Below are 25,624 nucleotides of genomic sequence, written 5' to 3'. Positions count from 1 at the left end.
AGAAGGTGAATGGTGAGGAGATGAAAAAGGCCTCAGGGCACTGAATAACCAGCTCCAATAAAGAGAGGAAGGAAAAAATGATGCCTATGACAATAATGATGATAAACTGCAGCTACTACCATTATTGGAAACTTATATTCCAGGAATTCTACCAAGTACTTTATATACATTAGCTTAGTCCTCATTACTATTCTCTGAGGTAGGGAAAAAAATAAGGCCAGAGAGGTTATGAAACTTGGCTAAGTCACAAAATCAGTAGCAGAGCAGAAATTCAGACTCAGGTCTGAATCTAAAGAGCTTTTATCTTTCTACAATGTTCTTCGCATTAGGATCTTATCTTCCCTCTTCTTTCCTTTGTCCTTTGTAATGTATGGGATGACAGTCTGGCTTAGAAATATTTTTCTTCTGTGGAAATATTTATTTTTATGTCTTCATAGTTACAATAATGACACTGAATCATGTGATTGTGACTTCAGACCTAAGACGTTGTCATGCTTCTTTCAGTCAGTACGCAGACCATATTTCTGCCCCAAGCATGTTCTACCGGATGAGAAACAGAAGATATTTGCTTTTAATTTGTACTATTTGTGTTATAGTCATGTTCACATTGCAAACATATGTTTCAAAATGGCCATGAACTATTATTTTTAAAACAGAAACATTTAGGAAATTCATTAATCAATATCCTGATTACAAATTTTATTATGAGGGCCATACATTTGCTCATTTAAGGTGGACTTGGGATTTGCTGAGAACAATTTTTCTTGAGAATATGAATCTGTTGGGAAATGTAAGATGGTGCAATCTGCACGTAAGGATAAAATTGAAAACCAAATATTGCCTACTGAAAGGTAGTAATAAAAACCAAGGAGACTTCTGTTTTTGAAACTATATTAATAAGAAGTATAAGTATTACTATTTTGCTAAGAACAGTTTCGTATTTATCAATATTAATTCAAATTTCTCATCAGCTATAATATATACTCTGATCCTCCCCTCCAAAAAAAATCTATTAAAGCACTTTTAAAGAATGAAAGCAAGGCATAGGCACAAAGTTTGCTTCTGAAGTTACAGAGGAAGAAGACTGTGTTGTTACGAGGAGGTAAGTCGTAGGCTCTTCTCTAGCTGTTTCACGCATTTAAGTCTAACCTCTCAAAACCTAGGAGATCCTCAAGGGCAGGGACAATGTCTCCTTTTTCTCTTGTACAGTGACTAGCACAGTGCCTGGAAGACTATATGTACTATGCGAGTGATAAAATCCTGATATTTACAATCCTCAACTTTACATATTGAGAATCTGTTGTCATTCCACCATTTAAAGGAAACATGTTGTCTCTCGCACATGAAAAAAACAGATATAGCCAAAAGCAAAGGTTTTCTACAACCAACTTCCACAGTGAATTTCTCATGGAATTTGATGCTGCTACAATTGAGTTCTTAATAACCTAATTTTCTGTATGATACAATCAGTGCCTAAAATAGGGAATTAAAAATTTCATTTAGAAATGGTTTTGATTCATTGCTTACCAATTATACTAACAAACATGTTATTGTAATTCAATAGGCCGGTAGGGCTAGAAAATTCTCATTTTTCCTTCCCAATGAGATATTTTATAGCAGGAAAAATATTAATATACTCAATAAGTGCCTATCTTTTTGCTTCTTGTAGGATATGTCATCCAAACTTTATGCTTCTGTCTTTTCACAGACAAAGGAAGCATATTTAGGATTTGAAACACAAAGGGGAACTAATAGAGGCTTTAAATTAAAATAGGGAAATAAACCACAATGTACTGCTCTTCCTTCTTTGCTCAAGAGATTGCCAGTCTGCTTATTTGATTGATAGTTATCTTAGTACCTTCTCAGGCTTATTATGCTGTCAAGGTACCACATCTTTGAAAAAGATGGTAGGGAATAAGCAAACAAATGAATTGAGACAGAAAGCCCTGAAGAAGATATCAAGATTCCTTTCTGTACATCTTAGAAGGATGGTCAACAAGGTCCATCACAGCCTGGAATTCCATATTATGCTTCTGATTTCACAAATTAACAGGCATTGAACAGTCAATGGAGCATGTGAATAAGTAAGATGTGAAGTTTGTCAGAGGAAATCAGTGCATAGAGAGAAAGAGTCCAAGTGTCTCTAAGTTTGTAGAAGAAAGTACACTCTGGTTCTATGAAATCAAAGTTTTGGGTTCAATGGGCTAATTTGACATAGATGAAAAATTATGTTCTAAAGCCAACAACTGTACCCTTAGCTACAGCCAGCAGTCTTGTAAATGCTGCCTGATGGCACAAAAGGTATAATGGGTAATACAGGATGGTTAGCTTGGTGTCAACCCATCCTTACTGTTGAAAACAAACTCAAAATGCAATATGACTGATGGTGTACCAAATATGAATGCCTTTTGCACATTACTGTGGCCTCGACACATTCCAATTACTCTTACTACTGTTGGGCATTGGGCAAAAACATGAGTAAGAGCACAGCTCATCACATCTACTGACTGGTTCAGTGGCCTCAAAAACACATTTTTACATGTCACATAAAAATATGTCACGTAAGGGGCTGGCCCGGTGGCATAATGGTTGAGTTCGGCACGCTCCACTTTGGCAGCCTGGAGTTCGTGGGTTTGGATCCCTGGCATGGACCTACACCACTCATCAAGCCATGCTGTGGCAGTGACCCACATACAAAATAGAGCAAGATTGGCACAGATGTTAGCTCAGGGCCACTCTTCCTCAAGTAAAAAAGAGGAAGATTGGCAACAGATGTTAGCTCAGGGCCAATCTTAATCACCAAAGGAGAAAAAAAGTCACATAAAAACACATCTGTTAGGTTCCTTCTAATTGCAAGACACATAATAAATATCTAAACAACGTAATTTATACATGTAAGTAGATTTTTTAATTTAAAAAATAGTTTCAAAAAACGGAGTTAGTGTGCGCCAAGGGCAAAACAAGACACAAACTTGACCATTCTAAGTCCCAAACGATTTCAAATTCAAGTTGACTTTCTACTTTTCACTTGAAGTAAGAAACAGTTAGCTACAGGACCAAGATTAGAAAGCTAATATGCTCTGAAAAAAACTCCTATGTTAACAACTGAAATAAAACCTTAATTTAAAAAACTCCTTATTATGGAAAAATTCAACGATACACAAGAGTAAACAGAACAGAATAAATTAACCCATACACTCTCATGTACCATCATTTAGCTTCACCAATTATCAATTCAATTTTACTTTATCTAGACCCCTACCTTGTGCTTTTCCTAGATATCAAGTTATTGCATCTCTAAACATTTCAGTAAAACCTTACAATTCTGATGGAATGTTCATAGAATTTTGGGGGGTTTGTGTTTTAATTTTCATTGTCTTTTATTTTGAATACCTATACCAGTGAAAGAGAGAAAACTGGTGTTTATTGAAAGCAAGGAGAAGAAAATTTAGATTTTTCCATTTTTCTGGAACTTCTGGGACTTAAATACAGTTGTAAACTTTTCTCCTCCTTCCACTGAAGGAGGAGACAGAGCTAGTAAGAAATAGTCATTCAGTTTAACAAACATTAACTGAGTGCTAGAGATGGGGCTAGGTAAAAATGAGTAAAACAAAGACTCTTTATCTAGAATGACTGAGACAGACACATAAACAGATAACGTCAATATAATGTGGAAAAGCTAGGATAATGGTATTCACAGGTTACTATGGGAACAGAGAATAAGGGCAAATTAGGTATTCAAGAAAGGCTGCCAGGAAGAGATGACATCTGAGTAAATGCAAAAATACAGCAAAGATTTTTACTATGTCATTATAATAAGTCCAATATCAAGTCTCCTTCAAACACATTTCCTTCATTTAGTTGATTGGGGAATTAGGGGGTGGAGGGGAAGATTTTTCAAAGAATATTAGTCTGGGAAGAGAGTGAAATGCCAAGAATTCAAAAAACAACCACTATATCATGCCTTGTGGGGAATACCAAAGGAACAAGGCTTGGTCTCTACCCTCAAGGAGGTGGGAATCTAGATGGAGAGAAATTAAACGTGTATTAGAAAACCTTGCTATATAATAGTCAATTGAAATATAGAGTTTAGGGATGGGAAGAATGGTATGGACTGAAATTTTTCAGTAAGAGCTGGAACTTGGACTAAAGTTTTGAAAATAAATTTAACCCAGATCAAAAAAGGAAGCCAATCAAGTAAAGAATAGTAAAAGATGAGTCTTAAGTGGTCAAGGAGTCTTTGTCTTTAAAAAGTATTTCTTCACTCTGTCTATCTTTGGATTGGATTGAGGCAGGCAGGGAAAGGTCAAGATTTTTTATCTAAACCTTGGTCTCCAAAGAGGTGTGTGAATGTGTGTGCTTGTGTGTGTGTTGTGTATGTTAGTGTTAGAGCATGAAGATTTGATTTGAGAATTTACAATCTGATTCTAAGTTATTCCATTGGAATAATGCACAATGTCAGGTGCAAATACAAAGATCTATTCTGGCAGATATCTGATTCTTGCAGAGAAAATAGAAACTAAAATCCATAAAAATAAACGTCGTTGGGCTGGCCCTGTGGCGTAGTGGTTAAGTTCAGCGCACTCTGCTTCAGCGGCCCGGGTTCACGGGTTTGGATCCTGGGTGCGGACCTACACCACTTGTCAGCCATGCTGTGGCAGTGACCCACATATAAAATAGAGGAAGATTGGCACAGATGTTAGCTCAGGGCTAATCTTCCTCAAGCAAAAACAGAGCAAGATTGGCAATGGATGTTAGCTCAGGGTGAACCTTCCTCACCAGAAAAAAATAAATAAAATAAAAATTAAAAAAAAAATTAAAAAAAAATAAAGATACATATATGGAAAATTCAATCAACACTACAAAATAAAGAAAAAATATTTTCCAATCACCATCAGAGATCAGTGGTTCACCACTTACAATTCTATTTTTAATAACAACAACAGTGTCAGCTAACACCTATATAGCATCTAGTACGTAGCAAGCTTTATATAAGTAACTCATTTAATCCTCAAAATTTTAGAGAGGAGGTAACTGTGACACAGAGAGATTAATAATTATTCTTTCCTCCACTCCAGTTTTTCAACTTTCACTTGTCAGAATTTAGGTCAGAGGTTAAAAAAAGACATGTAGATATACGGCGAGTATAGGTTGAAATCTAATATTTTTATAAATTCAGAAAAAATACTTATATCCTTCATTGACTTAAATAACATAATGCATGATGGCATGTTGGCACTGAACCATAAACATACACGTTATATTAATCCATGAGACTAAGAGGTAGAGTTGCAAGAGGAATATGCTCTAAAAATGGCATGCTTATCAACAGAGCAACGAATCGTCTCTCAACACTTCCCATGGGATTGAGGAATGCATCTTTTTCATAATACTTACACACAGAGAACATAAATTATAATAAATGACCATATCATATACAGCAATCAAGTTGGCCAGCAGTAAAAAAGCATTTGAAATAAATGTTGTCCCTACTGAACAGTAGAAAAATATTACTTCCCAGGTAGAGTTAGTTGCTTTTTCTTCCAAGCTCTGAAAGCACTTTATACGTAGCTATCCCCAGAATTTATATTATATACATTATAACATAATTATTTGTTCATGTAGTAGACTTCCCTCCAGACTGAATCCTTGAGGATAGGGTCTGAATTTATTCATCCTGGGATTTAAAACCCATCTCTGAATCTAGTAGAATGTGACGTTTACTGAATGAATAAATGAATGATTTTTAATACAATCTCAGGCATTATAAAGCATTATAGAAAAGTTAAAAATCTCAATTAAGTCGTAAGAGTTCTGTTATTTTAAGAGCAGATTCTAGTCTCCCTTGCCCGGCATTTAAGACCTCTCTACATCAACCCTAATCTACCTTCTTAACCTTATCTCATCAACTCCCTCCTCTTAGATGCTGTGTATAAACTACTTTCTCTTTCTGGCACGATCTCTGTGCTTTCTCATCTCTATGCTTTAAACTCTGTAATCTCCAAAAGTTTTAGATTATTTAGCCCTTTTAGTATAAAATATTTGAGCATACTTATTTAACCTGTGCTGATACATTATCTTTATTACAAAACAATCATAAAAACAGAAGAAAATAGACATTTTAAACAAATGAGGTAAAATATATAAATAGAAGTTTTAATTTTTTATTCTTGTACACAGTTCATTGTTTTGCATATACTTCACTTTGAAAATCACTGATTTACATCAAAAGAACAAATCTCATAGAGTTTTTGTGAGAATTAAGTGAATACATGTAATGGACTTAGAACAGTGCTGGTCATACAGGAAACTGTAAATGTCACTTAATTTCATTATCATCGCCATTAACGCAGTTTCTTTGGTCTGGAATAATGTCTCCATACCTATCCTCTAACCTCACTCCTACATGTAAAACTCCTTGAAGGCCAAATTCAAATGTTACCTCTTCAAAGAATTATTTGAATGCATCTCTTAAGGGGTTAGGATTTCTCACTGTGAGAGGTAATAATCCTACAGAGTTTAACAAGAAGCCAAGCCTAAGAAGCTAAAATAAAACGAAAACAGTTGGAAAAACTTAAGGATAAGTTTACGGAAAATGATGCAAATGAAAAAATGCAGTTATTAATCCCAAGAAAAATAAAGTACACAAAAAGGAAATATAATCCTAGTATACCATCTAGCTCTAGAGTAAACAATGTTTACATAGGCCTAATCATACAAACACTGATGACAAATTTAACAAAAAATTGTGATATAACTATATGGGAAAGATGGGTGTTATAATAGCCTCCAAATCCTCAACTTCTATTAGCAAAAGTCTAAAGTTTAGTTATCTTACTTTAAAACTTATAGACAAATATCAGAAGAAACAGCTAAAATATTTCAAAGTTATTGTCTCTGAGGAATGTGATTGGAAAGGTAGACCCCTTTAGTACTATTAAATTTTTAAATTTTGTCACATTTTGAAAATAAACTCAATTTTCTTAAAATTTAAAATTAATAGCCTAATAATAAAGATGGCAAGTTTAGCATATGCATTCAACTCTACTCTCTTCAGAAACCTCAGTGACACAACAGAGAAAAGATTTAGAAAGGCACAGAAATCTCCCAGAAAGAAGAGAAAAAAGGTAAAGAAATAGAGAATAAGATAAGAAATTTAATGCAAAAGTTCCAGGAACCAAATAATACAAATCCAGAAAGAAAGGAAAGCGAAAAATCATCAAAGAAGTAATTCAAAAAATTTTCCTAGAACTAAAGAACATGAATTTTTAGATTGAAAGTGTCAAACAATGACTAACAAAACAGACAAAATTCACCCAAACCAGGTCAACATGAAATTTAAGAACAAGAGGAAAAAAGAGAAGATCTCACAAGCTTCCAGGGAGACAAAAGGACTTATGTACAATGAGGTCAGCAGTGAGAACACCTGACTATTCTCAATGGTAACAGAAGTGAAAAGGCAATGAAGCGATGCCTTCACAGTTCTAAAAGAAACAGAACTCTACATCCAGTCAACCTGATAGTGTCAAAGTACTTTACAACATACAAAGGCTCAAAAAATTTACTCTTATGCACTCTTTCTCAGGAATCTATTAGAAGACGTGTTCATACAAAACAAGACAACAAAAAAAGGAAGACATGGAATCCAGGAAACAGGAAATCCAAAGGTTCTATTTATCAGTTCATTTTAAAAGTAGTCCTGAGCTTATTGGTTTAAAGAAGATCAAATCAACACAAAGGCATTCCATTGATTTTTGAAATGTTAAAATATCTCGTGTGCTTTTAGATTTACATAGTTATAGTTTTACAGCAGTCTGAGCATAAAAGAGGTTGCAAGAGGTTTTAACTCTTACCTGTAACACAGCAGCAATTAAGTATACCACTATGAAGATTACAGTTAAAGAAGTGTGACCACTTTTCATCAAATGAATAGTGTAGAGGAAAATTAAATGTCCAGGAATCACTAAAAGCAGCAGAACTTGAGCAGACTTATTATTTACTCCTGTAATATAAAATGCAAAAGTTGTTAAAATCGTATTTTGGTTAATAATAGGTCACAGTTATTAAAATTTGAGAATTATTTTCTAGTTACTATATTGCATAGCATCACATAAAATTCAATTGCTAAAAATAAATTTCAGCTATTTACAATTCACCTAACTCTTTGAAATTTTGACTGTATGTTGTATGTTAATTAAATGAAAGGTGGTTGATAAAAACTTGCTATGAAGAACATTGGTCAGACTTTAATATCTATCATAAAAACAGAGGGAAGACAAAAGAAAAACATAAAGTTTTTAAAATATTGGAATGTTTTAATTTTACTTTTCCTTTAGAGTTCTTTCACTGATATTACAAGGCTGGGCATTTCTGATTGTCATTATTGACTTCAAAAGTCAATAATTACATTTATTTTCATCAGAAAAAATGTGACAAGAATTGTGAGGTTTAAAATTGTGGTCTTAGTTTTTTGGTAATCACATGTCTGGGTGACATAAACAACACAGTGTTCTTTGTAACTGAGGTTATCACCTCTCATCTTGTTTGTTTGGGATCAAACACTTATGTTTAGAAAGACCAAAAAGATTCATACAGGAAAGACAGTACATTTGTCTGCCTAAATCACCTAGCAATGCTTACTTGTGTGCATAAGGTTCCTCTTTCCTGACTCATAAACAAGACATCCCAGAGAAAGACATCCCAATGTCAACATCACTGAGACATCACTGAGATTTAGTGAACAAAATCTATTCTATTTAAAATCTATTTAGGAGCTGGCCCGGTGGCACAGTGGTTAAGTTTGCGTGCTCCGCTTCGGTAGCCCGGGGTTCACTGGTTCAGATCCTGGGCGCGGACCTACACACCACTCATCAAACCATAGTGAGGTGGTGTCCTACAGAGAAGAACTAGAAGGACCTAGAACTAGAATATACAACTATGTACTGGGGCTTTGGGGAGGGAAAAAAAATTTAAATCTATTTAGCTCTCAGAAATAGAAAAGTTGTGCAACATTCACAGATAAAATATGTATTCAACAAATGTTGCCTACCTATATTCTCAGAGAGGAATAGTTCCTGACATAAAATATGAAAAATCCATAAGCACATACCTGGGCCAAAAAAAGTTCTAAATGGGTGGTAACAACCTTTGGGTTCATCAGGCAGTTCTCCTGGAATGCTATGTAAATGGAGGTAGGTAGAAATCCTGCTAGCCTGAATGGCCACCAAATTACCACCGATACCTGAAACATAAGGAAAAACAAATAAAGTAGTTATCTTCATATTTTGAACAACTTGCATAAATTCAACCAACTGCAAGCCTCTTTATGTCACATCCTGGGCTAATAAAACAAAATAAAGAGTTCTTCTGAAATGTTGATTTATTTAATGTTGAGGTAGGTATTCCAAAGGCATAAAATCATTGTTATGAAAGACTCATTCATTATTTTTCAAATCTGACTCACTGGTCTGAAAGCAAAACAAAGCAAGTAATTTTTAAAAATTATTATCACAACCAAGATATAAAATTAGGTAAGAAGATGTTTCATGTTTACCACCTTAATGAGAGAGAAAATATGCTAGATTTATTCAAATAGACAAGGCTTGATAATTTTCTTCTCAGATTACTAAAGAAATTGGTATAAGGCACTGAAAAAAAATACTCAAGAAAGTCATCTTTTAACCTAGATTATCCTTTTATGTACTCCGAGGAAGAAGAGTTGAGCCCAGAGGTGAAATGAATTCCAAAGGGTGGTAAGCCCCCCTAAGTTGAGACAGGACACCCAAACTGTTTCTTCTTTCACAGAGTATGGCAGGGAGAGGTGGTAGCCATAAAAGCAAGTAGGAAGAAAACAATTGAAAGTTTCAAGTTCTTAAATGCTGAGTGTGGGCTAGCATAACCATTTAGAATATCTGAGAGCCCTAGACACAAGGGGAGTCCACATTCACTTGCCAGCTATTTCTGCAAGCCTCCACTGGGTGCTTGTGAGACAGACTGAGGTAGCGCAGAAGACTTGAGATAGCCAACTCTGGTGGCACACAGGCAAGAAATCCCATCCATTTGTGAACCTCTCTCTCTCATATGAAGCAAAAGCTGCTCGGGGAGGCAGAGAAAACACTCCAGCTACCTTGTCCCAGGCAAAGATCAGTTGCCACTGGAGGAAAATCAGAAGCAAAAGCTGTCTGCTGCTGGAGTGGAAGAAAATCTTGCTCAAGACTAATCTGGCAAAGTTTGACTGTTAATAAGGGAAGGGGAAGAAACACCGAGAAAGCCCCACCTCTGAGGACCAAGTGTATAGGGACTGCCTAAGACTGAGGATAGAGCAAGAGAATCCCAAACTCCATCCCATGCCTTTCACCAAGTAACACGCATCAGCAGACTACAGTGGGAGGAGGAGCAAGAACACAGAGAGTTAAGCCTTCCATGGTGCAGTCACACAGCCCTCCAGGCTTCATACTAAGCATGAGGTAGCAGGAGTCTATTGATAAAGAAATTTGAAGTCAGTGGTGCATTGAAGGTAACGATAATAACCACAAAAGACAAACTGAGCTCAACTCTAGACTAGATTGACTCAATCCTCCATACTAATAACCTAACAGAAGAAAAAGCCTGCCTATTTCTAGGCATAAATAATATATATTATGTCAATCTCCAATGTTCTTTTATACATAATGTCCAGCATTTGATAAAAATTTACAAGACAGGAAAGCAATAAAACAGACTATTGTCAGGAGTTAAGAAGTCAAGAGAATCAGACTCAGAGATGACTCAGGTGTTGAAACTATCTGACAAGGACTTTAAAATAACTATGATTAACATGTTAAAAAATCTAGTGGAAAAGATGTACAATGTGCATTATTAAAAGATGGGGACATAAATAGGTTAAAAGTAAAAGTATGGAAAAAGATATACGATATGAACACTAGTGAAAAGAAAGTTAGAGTGGCTACATCAATATCAGAAAGAAAAAAAAGACTTTGTAACAAGGAATATTACCAGGGATAAAGACAGACATTGAATAATAGTTAAGGAGGTCAATTCATGAAAAAGACATAACAATCCTAAATGTAGATGCACCTAAAAATAGATCTTCAAAACACATAAAGCAAAAACTGATAAATCTAAAAGGATAAACAGACAAGTCTGTGTTTATACTTAGAGACTTTATCACTCTTCTTTCATTAATTCATTGAATACACAGATTTAAAAAATCAAAACTATATAGAATATTTTAACAATACTATGAACCAATTTGGTCTAAATGACATTTATAGAACACACTGCCCAACAACAGCAGAATACATATTCTTTACAAGTGCACACATGGAACATTCATGAAGATAGATCATATTATGAGCCATAAAATGAGTCTCAATAGATTTGAAATGATTGGAACATGTAAAGTATGTTCTCTGGCCACAACAGAAAAGATATATATCTGGGAATTCCCCCAAATATTTGGAAAGTAACCAACACACTTCTAAATAACCCACAGGTCAAAGAAGAAATCACACAGGAAAGGTGAAAAATATTTTGAATTTAAGGAAAATGAAAACACAACATATTGAGAGTTGTGGGAGGCACATAAAGCAGTACTTAGAAATTCACAGCATTAAATACTTATATTAGAAAAGAAGAATGGTCTCATATCAGTGACCTAAGGTTCCCATCCTACGAACCTACAAAAAAAGAAAAGATTAAACTGAAAGAAAGCATAAAGAAGGAATAATAAGTATAACAGCAAAAATCAATGAAATAGAAAACAAAAACAATAGAGAAGATACATGAAATCAAAAGCTGCTTCTTTGAATAGATCAAGAATAAAAGAAAGATACAAATTCCAATATCAAGAATGAAAGAGGAATTAGCACTACAGACTATGCAGGCATTAAAAGAATAATATGGGTATATCATGAACAACTTTATGCCAGAAAATTTGATAGCTTAGATGAAGTAGAAAAATTCCTTGAAAAACAGAAACTATAAAAACTCACTTGACAAGAAATAGATAACAGGAATAGCCTTATATCTATGAAGCAGTGGTTCTCAGCTGGGGGTGATTTTGCCACCAATTCCTCCCCCCACCAAAAAGAGATCTGGCAATATCTGCAAACATTTTTGGCTGTCATAATTTGGAAAGTGCTACTGGCAACTAGTGGGCAGAAGCCAGAGATGTTGCTAAACATCCTACAATGCACAGGAAGTCCCCCCATAATAAGAAATTATCTGGCCCCAAATGTCAGTAGTTGCAAGACTGAGAAACTCTATATTAAAGAAATCGAATTCATCATTAAAAACTTGCTCATAAAAAACCCTCCAGGGCCTGATGACTTCACTACCTGGAAACTGAGAGACTATGGCTCTAAATAACCTGCAAATTAAAGAAGAAATTATAATAGAAATTAGAAAATATGTGTAATTGAATGGAAATTAAATATTACATACAAAGCATGTGGGATGCAGCTAAAGCAGTACTAAGAGGCATACTTATAGTCTTAAATGCATATATTAGAAAAGAAGGAAGGCTTATTGAGCTAAGCATCCATCTCAAGAAGGTGGAAAAGACAGAAAAATAAACACAAAGTAGAAAGAAAACAATGAAAAGAGAAGAAATTAAGAGTATCATAAAGCTAAATACTAACTATTTGAAAAGAAAAAAGAGTAGGCAGAAACATTAGGAATAAAAAAAGGGAGTCATAATTCCAATTATTGCCAACATTAAAAAAATAAGAATATTATGAACAACTTCATGCCAATAAACTTGAAAATTTAAATAAATGGGAAAATATCCTAAAAATATATAACTTAACAAAATTAACTCAAGAAGAAATAGAAAATTTAAATCATTCCAAAATGATTAAAGAAATTGAATCCAAAATTTAAAATCCTCCCTCCAAAATGACCAGGCCTACAAAAGTTGTTTGCTTTGTTGTTTTTTTTTCAAGTGAGTTCTACCAAATACTTAAGTAAAAATAATTACAATCTTACACATACTACTTTATAGTATAAAATAAGAGTAGGTATATCTAGCTCATATAACGAGGCTAGCATAACTCTGGGTTCAAAATACAACAAGGACAATATAAAAATGGAAAATTATAGGCCAATCTTATGAATAAAAATAAATGTAAGGAAAAAAAACCAAAACTATTAGCAAACTAAATCCAGCAAAATATTAAATGTATAATACATTACAAACTAGATTTATCCGAGAAATGCAAGGCTGATTTAATATTTGAAAATAAATTAATGCAGTTCAATACATTAACAAATGGTGGAAAAATATGATTATATGAATAAATGCAGAAAAATTGATAAAATTCAACATTTTATCATTTATGACTGAAAACTCTTGGCAAACCAGGAATTGAGGGAGATTTCTTTAACCAGATAGCCACACACACACACACAAAAACTGATATATGACAAAGGAGGTACTGCAGATCAGTAAAGAGTACAACAGACTTTTCAATAAATAGTGCCAAGATAATTGGTTATTAATATTCAAAAAAACCCATGAAAATGGACCCCTACTCTCATACTATACACAAAACTCAATTCCAGGTGGATTAAAGACATGAAGTGAAAGGCAAAATTATTAAGCTTTAGAAGATAATATAGAATGGATGAGAAGGACTTTTAAAAAATGTAATAGAGGGGCGGAGTCAAGATGGCGGCGTAGGCAGACTCTGAACTCATCTCCTCCCGTGGACACAGCCAATTTACAACTACTCGTGGAAAAATTACCCCTGAGACAGAACTGAAAACTGGATAAGAGGAACTCCTGCAACAACAGACAATCCTAACTGGGGTAGAAGAGGCAGAGACTCCCTTCTGGAGAGGAAAAACGCCGCCTTCACGAGCCGCCAGCTTCACGGCCGCCGGGAGCAGCTCACAGGTCCGCAGCCTCCCTGGAGGCGCGGGGCCCTGAGCCGGGGAGCGCCCCCGCTGTGGGCATTTTGTGGACCCAGCACAATCGAGACCAGCGGCATAATATCTGACTTTGCTGCTACTAAAGCATTGGGGAGCACCCCCAGAAAACCCGGTTCACAAAGAAACTAAAACTGGCTCTTAAAGGGCCCGCGCACAAACTCACCCGTTGCAGAAAGCATCCTAAAATCACCAGAAAGAAAGGTGCACAGTGCTTCGGTGACAAGAGACTCACCTAATAGGCCCTGAGTGCATCTCGGTGAGGGGTGAGACCTCTCCAGGGACTGGGACATTGGCGGCGGCCATTGTTGTGGCCTGGTGTGAGCATGCTGACACAGACGCCATTGGAGTTCTCCCTGAGACCTTCTAGCCCAGAGTCTGCTCCACCCCCTAGAGCACCGATTTAATCCAGCTCAGCCAGGGCAGGCAGCCCACCCTAGAGACTGGCGCCACCCAACAACAAGCCCTCAGGCAACGTGTGGGCCTACATAGATTGGTGACTGGATTCTCTGCAGCCTGGCAACTGAGCCGACTTGAGCGGGGCAGGGTGTGCACAAGGAGCGGGTGGAGAGTGTGGGGTGGTGGCAGAGTGTGTGGGGCTCCCGCCGTGGAGAGACTGGGTCCGCTTGGGGAGGTCGGGGTGCTCACACGGGGCAGGACTTTGTTGACTGTGTGTGTGGACCTGTGGGCAACAGGGCTTGTCAGCTGCAGAAGAATTGTGCTTCTCAAAGACCCACATAGGAGGTTTGCCCCACCTTCCAAAGCCTGAAACAATTGGGTGCTCCTGTGCCTAAGGGCAGCCCCACCCAGCTGCAATCCTCAGAGAGCTGACAAGAGACCTAATAGGCTAGAGGTTTACAGCAATTGTAAGGCCCTGAGCCTAACAACCTGCCACACTGGGGGCCTACTCACTTAAAAGAAATACTGCAACACAAATGTGGTATTAGAACTTACAGCCAACTGTGCTGGGGCTCCCCACACCTGATAAAGAGACTGAAGGGCCCACAACAACTACAATGTGGTATTAGAACTTACAGCCAACTGTGCTGGGGCTCCCCACACCTGATAAAGAGACTGAAGGGCCCACAACAACTACAAGCAGCTGAGCATTACAACAGCTGGCCAGGAGCATAACAGCCTCCCTGGGCGCCTATAGGGAGAGCTAACAGGCCACAATAGAAGGACACACGTAGCCCACATAGGGGCCACCCCTGGAACATTGAGAACTGAGGGAAGCACACTGGAAGCCTCCTAAGGCATCACTTACATAAGGTCACCTATCCAAGAGCAGGAGACGTAGCTGACCTACCTAATACGTAGACACAAGCACAGGGAAAGAGGCAAAATGAGGAGGCAAAAGAATACATTCCAAGTAAGGGAACAGGACAAAACCCCAGAAAAGGAACTAAGTGAAACAGAAATGAGCAACCTACCCGACAGAGAGTTCAAACTAAGAGTGTTAAGGATGCTCACTGATCTGGGGAGAAGAATAGATGAACTCAGTGAGAATGTCAACAAAGAAATGGAAGATATAAAAAAGAACCAATCAGAAATGAAGAATACAATACTGGAAATGAAAAATTCATTAGAGGGACTCAAAAGCAGAGTAGAGGATACAGAAGAACGGATCTGTGAGCTGGAAGAAAGACTAGAAGAAATTACCCAAGGTGAACAGGTAAAAGAGAAAAGAATTAAAAAGAGTGAGGACAGTCTAAGGGACCTCTGGGACAACATCAAGCGCACTAACATCCGTGTTATAGGTGTCCCGGAAGGAGAAGAGCGAGACAAGGGGGCAGAGAATCTATTTCAAGAAATAATAGATGAAAACTTCCCTAACCTAAGGAAGGAAACAGACATCCAGGTACAGGAGGCACAGAGAGCCCCAAACAAGATAAACCCAAAGAGGCCCACACCAAGACACATCATAATCAAAATGTCCAGAATTAAAGATAAAGAGAGAATCCTAAAAGCCGCAAGAGAATGTCAAGTTACATACAAAGGAAACCCCATAAGGCTATCAGCTGACTTCTCAGCAGAAACCTTACAGGCTAGAAGAGAATGGCATGATATATTTAAAGTGCTAAAAGGAAAAACTTACAGCCAAGAATACTCTACCCAGCAAGGTTATTGTTCAAAATGGAAGGAGAGATCAAAATTTTCCCAGATAAGCAAAAATTAAAGGAGTTTGTCACCAAGAAACCAGTGTTACAAGAAATGTTAAAGGGACTGATTTAAGGGGAAAAGAGAAGACCACAAATAGGAAAAATTATCTATTTCCACGATTAGAACGTAATGAATACAAATGCACAAAAAAGAGGTTGGATATGATATCAAAAACATAAAAGGAGGGAGGAGGGTAGTTAAAGAGTACAGCTTTCAGACAGAGGTCAAACTAAAGTGACCATCAATTCTGTATAGAAGAAGTAAGGAACAGAGAAGGACTACTAAAACACTGAGGGAAAAAAAAAAAAAAAGTTAAAAAATGGCAGTAAGTACATACTTATCAATAGCTACTTTAAACGTCAATGGACTAAATGCTCCAATTAAAAGGCATAGGGTGGCTGACTGGATAAAAAAACAAGACCCATATATATGCTGCATACAAGAGACACACTTCAGACCTAAAGACACTCACAAACTGAAAGTGAAGGGATGGAAAAAGATACTCCACGCAAATGGCAATGAAAAGAAAGCTGGGGTAGCAGTACTCATATCAGACAAAATAGACTTTAAAACAAAAACTGTAAAACGAGACAAAGAAGGGCATTACATAATGATCAAGGGAACAATCCAACAAGAGGATATAACACTTGTAAATATCTACGCCCCCAATGTAGGTGCACCTAAATATATAAAGCAATTATTAACAGACATAAAAACAGAAATAGACAGTAACACAATAATAGTAGGGGACTTTAACACTCCACTTACACCAACGGATAGATCATCCAAACAGAAGATCAATAAGGAAACATTGGCCTTAAACGACACACTAGAACAGATGGACCTAGTAGATATATACAGAGCATTCCATCCAAAAACCGAAGAATACACGTTCTTTTCAAATGCACATGGAACATTCTCCAGGATTGATCACATATTAGGCCACAAAACAAGTCTCCATAAATTTAAGAAGATTGAAATAATACCAAGCATCTTTTCTGACCACAACGGTATGAAACTAGAAATCAACTATAGGAAGAAAATCAGAAAAGCCACAAATACATGGAGATTAAACAAAATGCTACTGAACAACGACTGGGTTAACGAAGAAATCAAAGAAGAAATCAAAAAATACCTGGAGACAAATGAAAATGAAAATACGACATGCCAGAATTTATGGGATACAGCAAAAGCGGTTCTAAGAGGGAAGCTTATAGCAATACAGGCCTATCTCAACAAACAAGAAAAATCTCAAATAAACAATCTAACAATGCACCTAAAGGAACTGGAAAAAGAAGAACAAACAAAGCCCAAAATCAGTAGAAGAAGGGAAATAATAAAAATCAGAGCAGAAATAAATGAAATAGAGACCAAAAAAACAATAGAAAAAATTAATAAAACCAAGAGCTGGTTCTTTGAAAAGATCAACAAAATAGACAAACCTTTAGCTAGACTCACCAAGAAAAAAAGAGAGAAGGCACAAATAAGTAAAATCAGAAATGAAAGAGGAGAGGTTACAACAGACACCTCAGAAATACAAAAGATTATAAGAGAATACTATGAAAAACTATATGCCAACCAATTCGACAATCTGGAAAAAATGGATAAATTCTTAGAATCATACAACCTTCCAAAACTGGATCAAGAAGAAGTAGAGAATTTGAATAGACCAATCACCAGTAAGGAGATCGAAACAGTAATCAAAAACCTCCCCAAAAATAAAAGTCCAGGACCAGATGGCTTCCCTGGTGAATTCTACCAAACATTCAAAGAAGACTTAATACCTATCCTTCTCAAACTCTTCCAAAAAATTGAGGAGGGGGGGAAGCTCCCTAACTCATTCTACGAAGCTGACATTACCCTGATACCAAAACCAGACAAGGACAACACAAAAAAAAGAAAATTACAGGCCAATATCACTGATGAACATCGATGCGAAAATCCTCAACAAAATACTAGCAAATCGCATACAACAATACATTAAAAAGATTATACACCATGATCAAGTGGGATTTCTTCCAGGTATGCAGGGATGGTTTAACATTCGCAAATCAATCAACGTAATACACCACATTAATAAAATGAAGAACAAAAATCACATGATAATCTCAATAGATGCAGAGAAAGCATTTGACAAGATCCAGCATCCATTTATGATAAAAATTCTGAATAAAATGGGTATAGAAGGAAAGTACCTCAACATAATAAAGACCATATATGAGAAACCCACAGCTAATATCATCCTCAATGGTGAAAAACTGAAAGCTATCCCTCTAAGAACAGGAACCAGACAAGGATGCCCACTGTCACCACTCCTATTTAACATAGTATTGGAAGTCCTAGCCAGAGCAATCAGGCAAGAGAAAGAAATAAAAGGGATCCAAATTGGAAAGGAAGAAGTGAAACTGTCACTTCTTGCAGATGACATGATTTTATATATAGAAAACCCTAAAGAATCCACCAGAAAACTTTTAGAAGTAATAAACGAATATGGTAAAGTTGCAGGATACAAAATCAACATACAAAAATCAGTTGCATTTCTGTACACTAACAACGAAGTAGCAGAAAGAGAAATTAAGAATACCATCCCATTTACAATTGCAACAAAAAGAATAAAATACCTAGGAATAAACTTAACCAAAGAGGTAAAAGATCTGTACACCGAAAACTATAAAACATTTCTGAAAGAAATTGAAGAAGACACAAAGAAATGGAAAGATATTCCGTGCTCTTGGATTGGAAGAATTAACATAGTTAAGATGTCCATACTTCCTAAAGCCATCTATAGATTCAATGCAATCCCTATCAAAGTTCCAACAACATTTTTCACAGAAATAGAACAAAGAATCCTAAAATTTATATGGAACAACAAAAGACCCCGAATAGGTAAAGGAATCCTGAGAAAAAAGAACAAAGCTGGAGGTATCACACTCCCTGATTTCAAAATATACTACAAAGCTATAGTAACCAAAACAGCATGGTACTGGCACAAAAACAGACACACAGATCAATGGAATAGAATCGAAAGCCCAGAAATAAACCCACACATCTATGGACAGCTAATCTTTGACAAAGGAACCAAGAACATACAATGGGGAAAAGAAAGTCTCTTCAACAAATGGTGTTGGGAAAACTGGATAGCCACATGCAAAAAAATGAAAGTAGACCCTTACCTTACACCATGCACAAAAATTAACTCCAAATGGATTAAAGACTTGAATGTAAGACCTGAAACTGTGAAAGTTCTAGAAGAAAACATAGGCAGTACGCTCTTCGACATCGGTCTTAGCAAGATCTTTTCAAACACCACATCTGACCGGGCAAGAGAAACAATAGAAAAAATAAACAAATGGGACTACATCAAACTAAAAAGCTTCTGCACAGCAAAGGAAACCATCAACAAAACGAAAAGACAACCTAACAATTGGGAGAAGATATTTGCAAACCATACATCTGATAAGGGCTTAATCTCCAAAATATATAAAGAACTCATGCATCTCAACAACAAAAAAACTACCAACCCAATTAAAAAATGGGCAAAAGACCTGAACAGACATTTCTCCAAAGAAGATATACAGATGGCCAACAGACACATGAAAAGATGTTCAAAATCACTAACTATCAGGGAAATGCAAATCAAAACTACAATGAGATATCACCTCACGCCCGTCAGAATGGCTATAATTAACAAGACAGGAAACAACATGTGTTGGAGAGGTTGTGGAGTGAAGGGAACTCTCATACACTGCTGGTGGGAGTGCAAACTGGTGCAACCACTATGGAAAACAGTATGGAGATTCCTCAAAAAATCAACGATAGAACTACCATATGATCCAGCTATTCCACTGTTGGGTATTTATCCAAAGAACTTGAAAACACCAATTTGCAAAGGTACATGCACCCCTGTGTTCATTGCAGCGTTATTCACGATAGCCAAGACTTGGAAGCAACCTAAGTGCCCATCAAGGGACGAATGGATAAAGAAACTGTGGTATATATACACAATGGAATACTACTCAGCCATAAGAAACGACGAAATCCAGCCATTTGTGACAACATGGATGGACATTGAGGGTATAATGCAAAGTGAAATAAGTCAGAGGGAGAAGGTCAAATACCGTATGATTTCCTTCATTAAGTAGTAGATAATAACAACAATAAACAAACACATAGGGACAGAGATTGGATTGGTGGTTACCAGAGGGGAAGGGGGGAGGGAGGAGGGTGAAAGGGATAATTCGGTACATGTGTGTGGTAATGGGTTGTAATTAGTATTTTGGTGGTGAACATGATGTAGTCCATGCAGAAATAGAAGTACAATGATGTACACCTGAAATTTTTACAATGTTAAAAACCAATGTTACTGCAATAAACAAAAAATTAAAAAAAAAAAATAAAAAAAAATAAAAAAATAAAAAATGTAATAGAAAAACTGCAAACCATAAAGGAAAACGTTGATAAGTTTGACTAAAGTACAATTAAAAACTTCTGTTCATCAACATACACTGTTGAGAAGGTGAAAAGACAAGCCACAGAGTGGAAGAAGACCTTTGTAACAGAGAGGACTACCATCTAGAATATATAAAGAATCCTACAAATCAACAGAAAAAAGGACAAAAGACTTGGATAGTTCACAAAAGAGGTTAATCCAAATTGCTAGGAAACATATGAAAAGGTGTTTAACCTCCTTGGTAATCAGGGAAACACAAATAAAACACAATCAATATCATTACACACCCATCAGACTGACAAAAACCGTAGCCTGAACTGTAGGTAACGATGTGGAGCAATGAGAACCCTTACACATAGCTAGCAAGAGTGTAAATTATTATAATCCTTTTGGGAAACACTTTGGCACCTTGTAACAAATTTGTTGATATGCATACCCTCCAATCCAGCAATTCCATTCCTAGATAAATACTCAAGGAAATGTCTACATATGTGCACCAGGACACATATACAAATGATTCATGGCAACATTGTCCATAATAGCCCAACAGTGGAAGACTAAATATTCCAAACTGTTATCAATTGCAGAATTGATAAATAAATTGCGGTATAGTAATAGAGTGGAATATTCTACCACAATGAAAATGAACAACAATAGCTAAACATAACAACATAGCTGATACACTAATATAATTTTAAGCAAAAGACATAAGTCACCTGAGAGTATGTACAAGATACTTTCACTCAATAAAGTTCAAAAACTGGCAAAACTAAACCATAGCTTTAGGAATGAATTTGCCCATGTAGATGATAACACTATAAAAAAGGCCAAAAAAGTTCTCTCTCAAGTCAGGATAGTAGTTAACTTTGTGGAAGAAGGAAGGAGTTTTGATTGAGGAAGGAAGCGAGACGACTTACAGAGTGCTGGTTTAAATAAATAAATAAATGGCTACTCAGTAGTTTGCCTTATTAATTATTCTTTTAAACTACATATATTTGTATTTTGCGTTTATTCCACAATATTAGAAATGGAGAAATAATAAAACCTAGAAAAATATACACATAAACTACGTATTTGAAATAATAATGACTTTATGAATCAGGTTACCAAAATTTATACCTAACATACAAGAATATTTTCAAGGCATTTATAAGTCTTTCCACACTCATACATAGAAAAATATTTAAATCTTTATTATTTCTTCTAACATCAACAGCAACAACAATAAGCAAAATAAAAGGTAATCTTTTATTTTTTGCAGGGGAAGATTCACCCTTAGCTGACATCTGTTGCCAATCTTCCTCCTTTTTTCTTCCTTTCCGCCCCCAAAGCCCCAGTACATAGTTGTATATAGCTGTAAGTTCTTCTGGTTCTTCTATGTGAGCTGCCACCCCAGCATGGCTGGGGTGATAGATGATGTGGTGTGGTTCTGTGCCCAGGGAACCGAGCCTGGGCTGCCAAACCGGAGCGTGCGGAACTTGGACCACTAGGCCATCAGGGCTGGCTCAAAGTAATCTTAAAAATAAGCAGCAAGAAACAGCATCTAAAGAAAATCTCTAAAAATCAAACCGAACAGCTAAATGCCAGGTTGAAGTAGGCAAGGCACTTAAAATCCCTATTATTAATACAGATCATGCCTCAAGGTGAGTTAGTGCATACTGCTCTTTTAGGAGGCAGTTACTATATTATTTTTCATATGAACTAATGACAGTGCAGTAGAGTGGAAAGAGCACTAATCTTAGAGTCAGAAGATCTCATTCGAGGCTTAGCTCTACCACTTTCTAGCTTTGTTACCCTGGCCATGTTAGCTTACTTCCTTAAGCCTTTGTTACTTCCTCTGCAAAATGGTAATTAAAAATATCTGTCCTAAATATTGTTTTATAATCCTTAAACTGCTATGAAAACATAAACACAACCCAAACTACAGGTAAATTTGTCAATTCAATGAGCTTACCTATACCACCCCATTTAAAATTATAGCCCCTTACCCTAAGCATTCCCAACTCCCCTGACTCCGCCCATCTTTTTCATAGCATTTACCATCTTCTAACATATTCTATTATTTATACACTTATTATGCTTGTGGTTTATTGTCTGTCTCCTCCCAACTAGAATGTAAACTCCATGAGGACAGAAGTTTTGTCTAATTTGTTCACTGATATTCCCAGAGCCTAGGATAGTGCCTGTACATAATAGTAGCTCATTAAATATCACTGAATGAATGAATCTGATAAATTCAACTCACTTATGGACAAAAGCCCACTGAAGAACAACTTTAAAAGTTTTAAAATATCCCATTTCCTTAGATTTAGCTCTATGCTTTAAAAGTTGGAAGAATGAGCTCTGAAAGAAGTTTGAAATCATAAGAACCGGAACTCTTGTTAAGTCCATGCAGGACTCCATCTGAATCACACTTTACATACTGGAGAAGGAGATTTTTTTCTTTTTTTCAGAGAGCTGGCAGAGCAGGATTCCTTTTTTTTTTTTTTTTTAAAGCCTGTTTTTTTTTTTTTACAGGAAAAGATTCACCTTGAGCTAACATCTGTTGCCAATCTTCCTCCTTTTTTTCCCCCCAAAGCCCCAGTGCATCATTGTATATCCTAGCTGGGAGTCCTTCTAGTTCGAGAAGGCGATTTTTAAACAAGAAGAGGTAAGAACAATTCCAAAAGGACATCTGAACCAGGTGCTAAGAGTGAAAAGCTTGGATGACATCAGAGAGAATCAGAAGGCAGCAATCCTGTGGCCAGGACTATCACCCATTATTGATCCAATTACCTGGATGCAAGGTAGATTTTCCCCCCAAAACAACTGAGGTGAGAGTATCTTGTTTTTTTTGTAATAGGATTATCTGGTTGTTGCTGGATGATGAGTTCTTCGCTTGACTTAGGATGTGATTTTTAGGACCCAGCAATAGGTAAATTGCTATGGAGAAACCTAGCCCTAGGCGACTCCAAATCTGGGGTATACATAAGTATTACGCTCAGAAACACAGGTTGAGTGATTTTGTTCAAAGTCAGTCTACGTGACTTATAATATATTGATAAGTATATAAGTATTGACTGATAACTACTGAAATTTTGGCATTCAGTGCACTGTGGAAATAAGAATTTACCATTTTTTAATCACAGAAAAAAATTAAATAGAGAAACAGGAAAAGCATAAACCTCCCCCCGCTTTCTTATGCTGAGATTAATTTCTTGTGCCAATGCACCAAAAAGAAAGCAATTTAAACATTATTTTTATTGAGGTATAACTGACATACAACATTAGTTTTCAGGGTATAACACAATGATTCAATATTTGTATATATTGCAAAACATTATATTTTTAAAACAAATTATAATGACTTGATCTTAAACTAAATGCAGTTTCACGATTTCCTCACCACATCTCATTTAGTAAATAAAAAATTCATTAAAAGCAAATGAGTAAGCTAAAATTCAGTTCATCATAAAAATTTTTAAAAATGCATCCCAGAGACTTCTGAAAAATGTTCTAAACGGGAATAAATTTCTTTAAAAATGGGTTTGAAAGGGAGACAAAGTCACATTGACTAGGTTGAATAATTAAGGCACATAAATGCAGAGCTCTGTTCTAGGCAGAGCTGACTCTGGCTCAGACCACATGGGTTACAACTGCCTCAGCTACTTATTGTGTCTCAGTGATATTTACGTCTCGGAGCTTTAGTTTTCTAGTCTGAAAAATGAGGATAATTTAATAATATCTAACTCATAAGAGGTAGAATTAAATAAAATAATGCATCCATGAAAGAGTTTCTGGACATGGTAATGGCTCAACAAATGTTGATGATAATGATGTTGATGATGATGGTGATGATGATGATCTACAATTTGTACAAATAATGTGATTCTGACTTGGTGTTTTCTTAATTGTAAGTCCTGACACTTAACTTACTGGAGATTTCACATTGCCCATATATTTTTTTTTTTATTGCATTATTTCCTTTTTTTATTTTTTATTTTATTTTTTAATTTTTTGTTTATTGCAGTAACATTGGTTTATAACATTGTAAAAATTTCAGGTGTACATCATTGTACTTCTATTTCTGCATGGACTACATCATGTTCACCACCAAAATACTAATTACAACCCATCACCACACACATGTACCGAATTATCCCTTTCACCCTCCTCCCTCCCCCCTTCCCCTCTGGTAACCACCAATCCAATCTCTGTCCCTATGTGTTTGTTTATTGTTGTTATTATCTACTACTTAATGAAGGAAATCATACGGTATTTGACCTTCTCCCTCTGACTTATTTCACTTTGCATTATACCCTCAATGTCCATCCATGTTGTCACAAATGGTTGGATTTCATTGTTTCTTATGGCTGAGTAGTATTCCATTGTGTATATATACCACATCTTCTTTATCCATTCGTCCCTTGATGGGCACTTAGGTTGCTTCCAAGTCTTGGCTATTGTGAATAACGCTGCAATGAACACAGGGGTACATGTACCTTTGCAAATTGGTGTTTTCAAGTTCTTTGGATAAATACCCAACAGTGGAATAGCTGGATCATATGGTAGTTCTATCGTTGATTTTTTGAGGAATCTCCATACTGTTTTCCATAGTGGCTGCACCAGTTTGCACTCCCACCAGCAGTGTATGAGAGTTCCCTTCTCTCCACATCCTCTCCAACACACATTGTTTTCTGTCTTGTTAATTATAGCCATTCTGACGGGCGTGAGGTGATATCTCATTGTAGTTTTGATTTGCATTTCCCTGATAGTTAGTGATTTTGAACATCTTTTCATGTGTCTGTTGGCCATCTGTATATCTTCTTTGGAGAAATGTCTGTTCAGGTCTTTTGCCCATTTTTTAATTGGGTTGGTAGTTTTTTTGTTGTTGAGATGCATGAGTTCTTTATATATTTTGGAGATTAAGCCCTTATCAGATGTATGGTTTGCAAATATCTTCTCCCAATTGTTAGGTTGTCTTTTCGTTTTGTTGATGGTTTCCTTTGCTGTGCAGAAGCTTTTTAGTTTGATGTAGTCCCATTTGTTTATTTTTTCTATTGTTTCTCTTGCCCGGTCAGATGTGGTGTTTGAAAAGATCTT

General features: G+C 36.2%; 1 protein-coding gene across 2 annotated transcripts in view; it reads right to left on the bottom strand.

The window, feature by feature from the left end:
* SLC41A2 (solute carrier family 41 member 2) overlaps positions 1-25,624 on the bottom strand; it is a 131,862-nt gene that overhangs the window by 20,121 nt on the left and 86,117 nt on the right. For both annotated transcript variants that reach the window (XM_058568525.1, XM_058568526.1), the window contains exons 9-10: positions 9,110-9,241; positions 7,854-8,002 (exon numbers count right to left, since the gene is read on the bottom strand). In XM_058568525.1, coding sequence (XP_058424508.1) covers positions 7,854-8,002; positions 9,110-9,241 — 281 coding nt within the window. The remainder of the gene's footprint in view (positions 1-7,853; positions 8,003-9,109; positions 9,242-25,624) is intronic.

The sequence above is a fragment of the Diceros bicornis genome, chromosome 25 (genome assembly GCF_020826845.1).
Source record: "Diceros bicornis minor isolate mBicDic1 chromosome 25, mDicBic1.mat.cur, whole genome shotgun sequence".
Lineage (NCBI taxonomy): Eukaryota > Metazoa > Chordata > Mammalia > Perissodactyla > Rhinocerotidae > Diceros > Diceros bicornis.
This window is presented reverse-complemented; position numbering and strand designations above follow the sequence as displayed.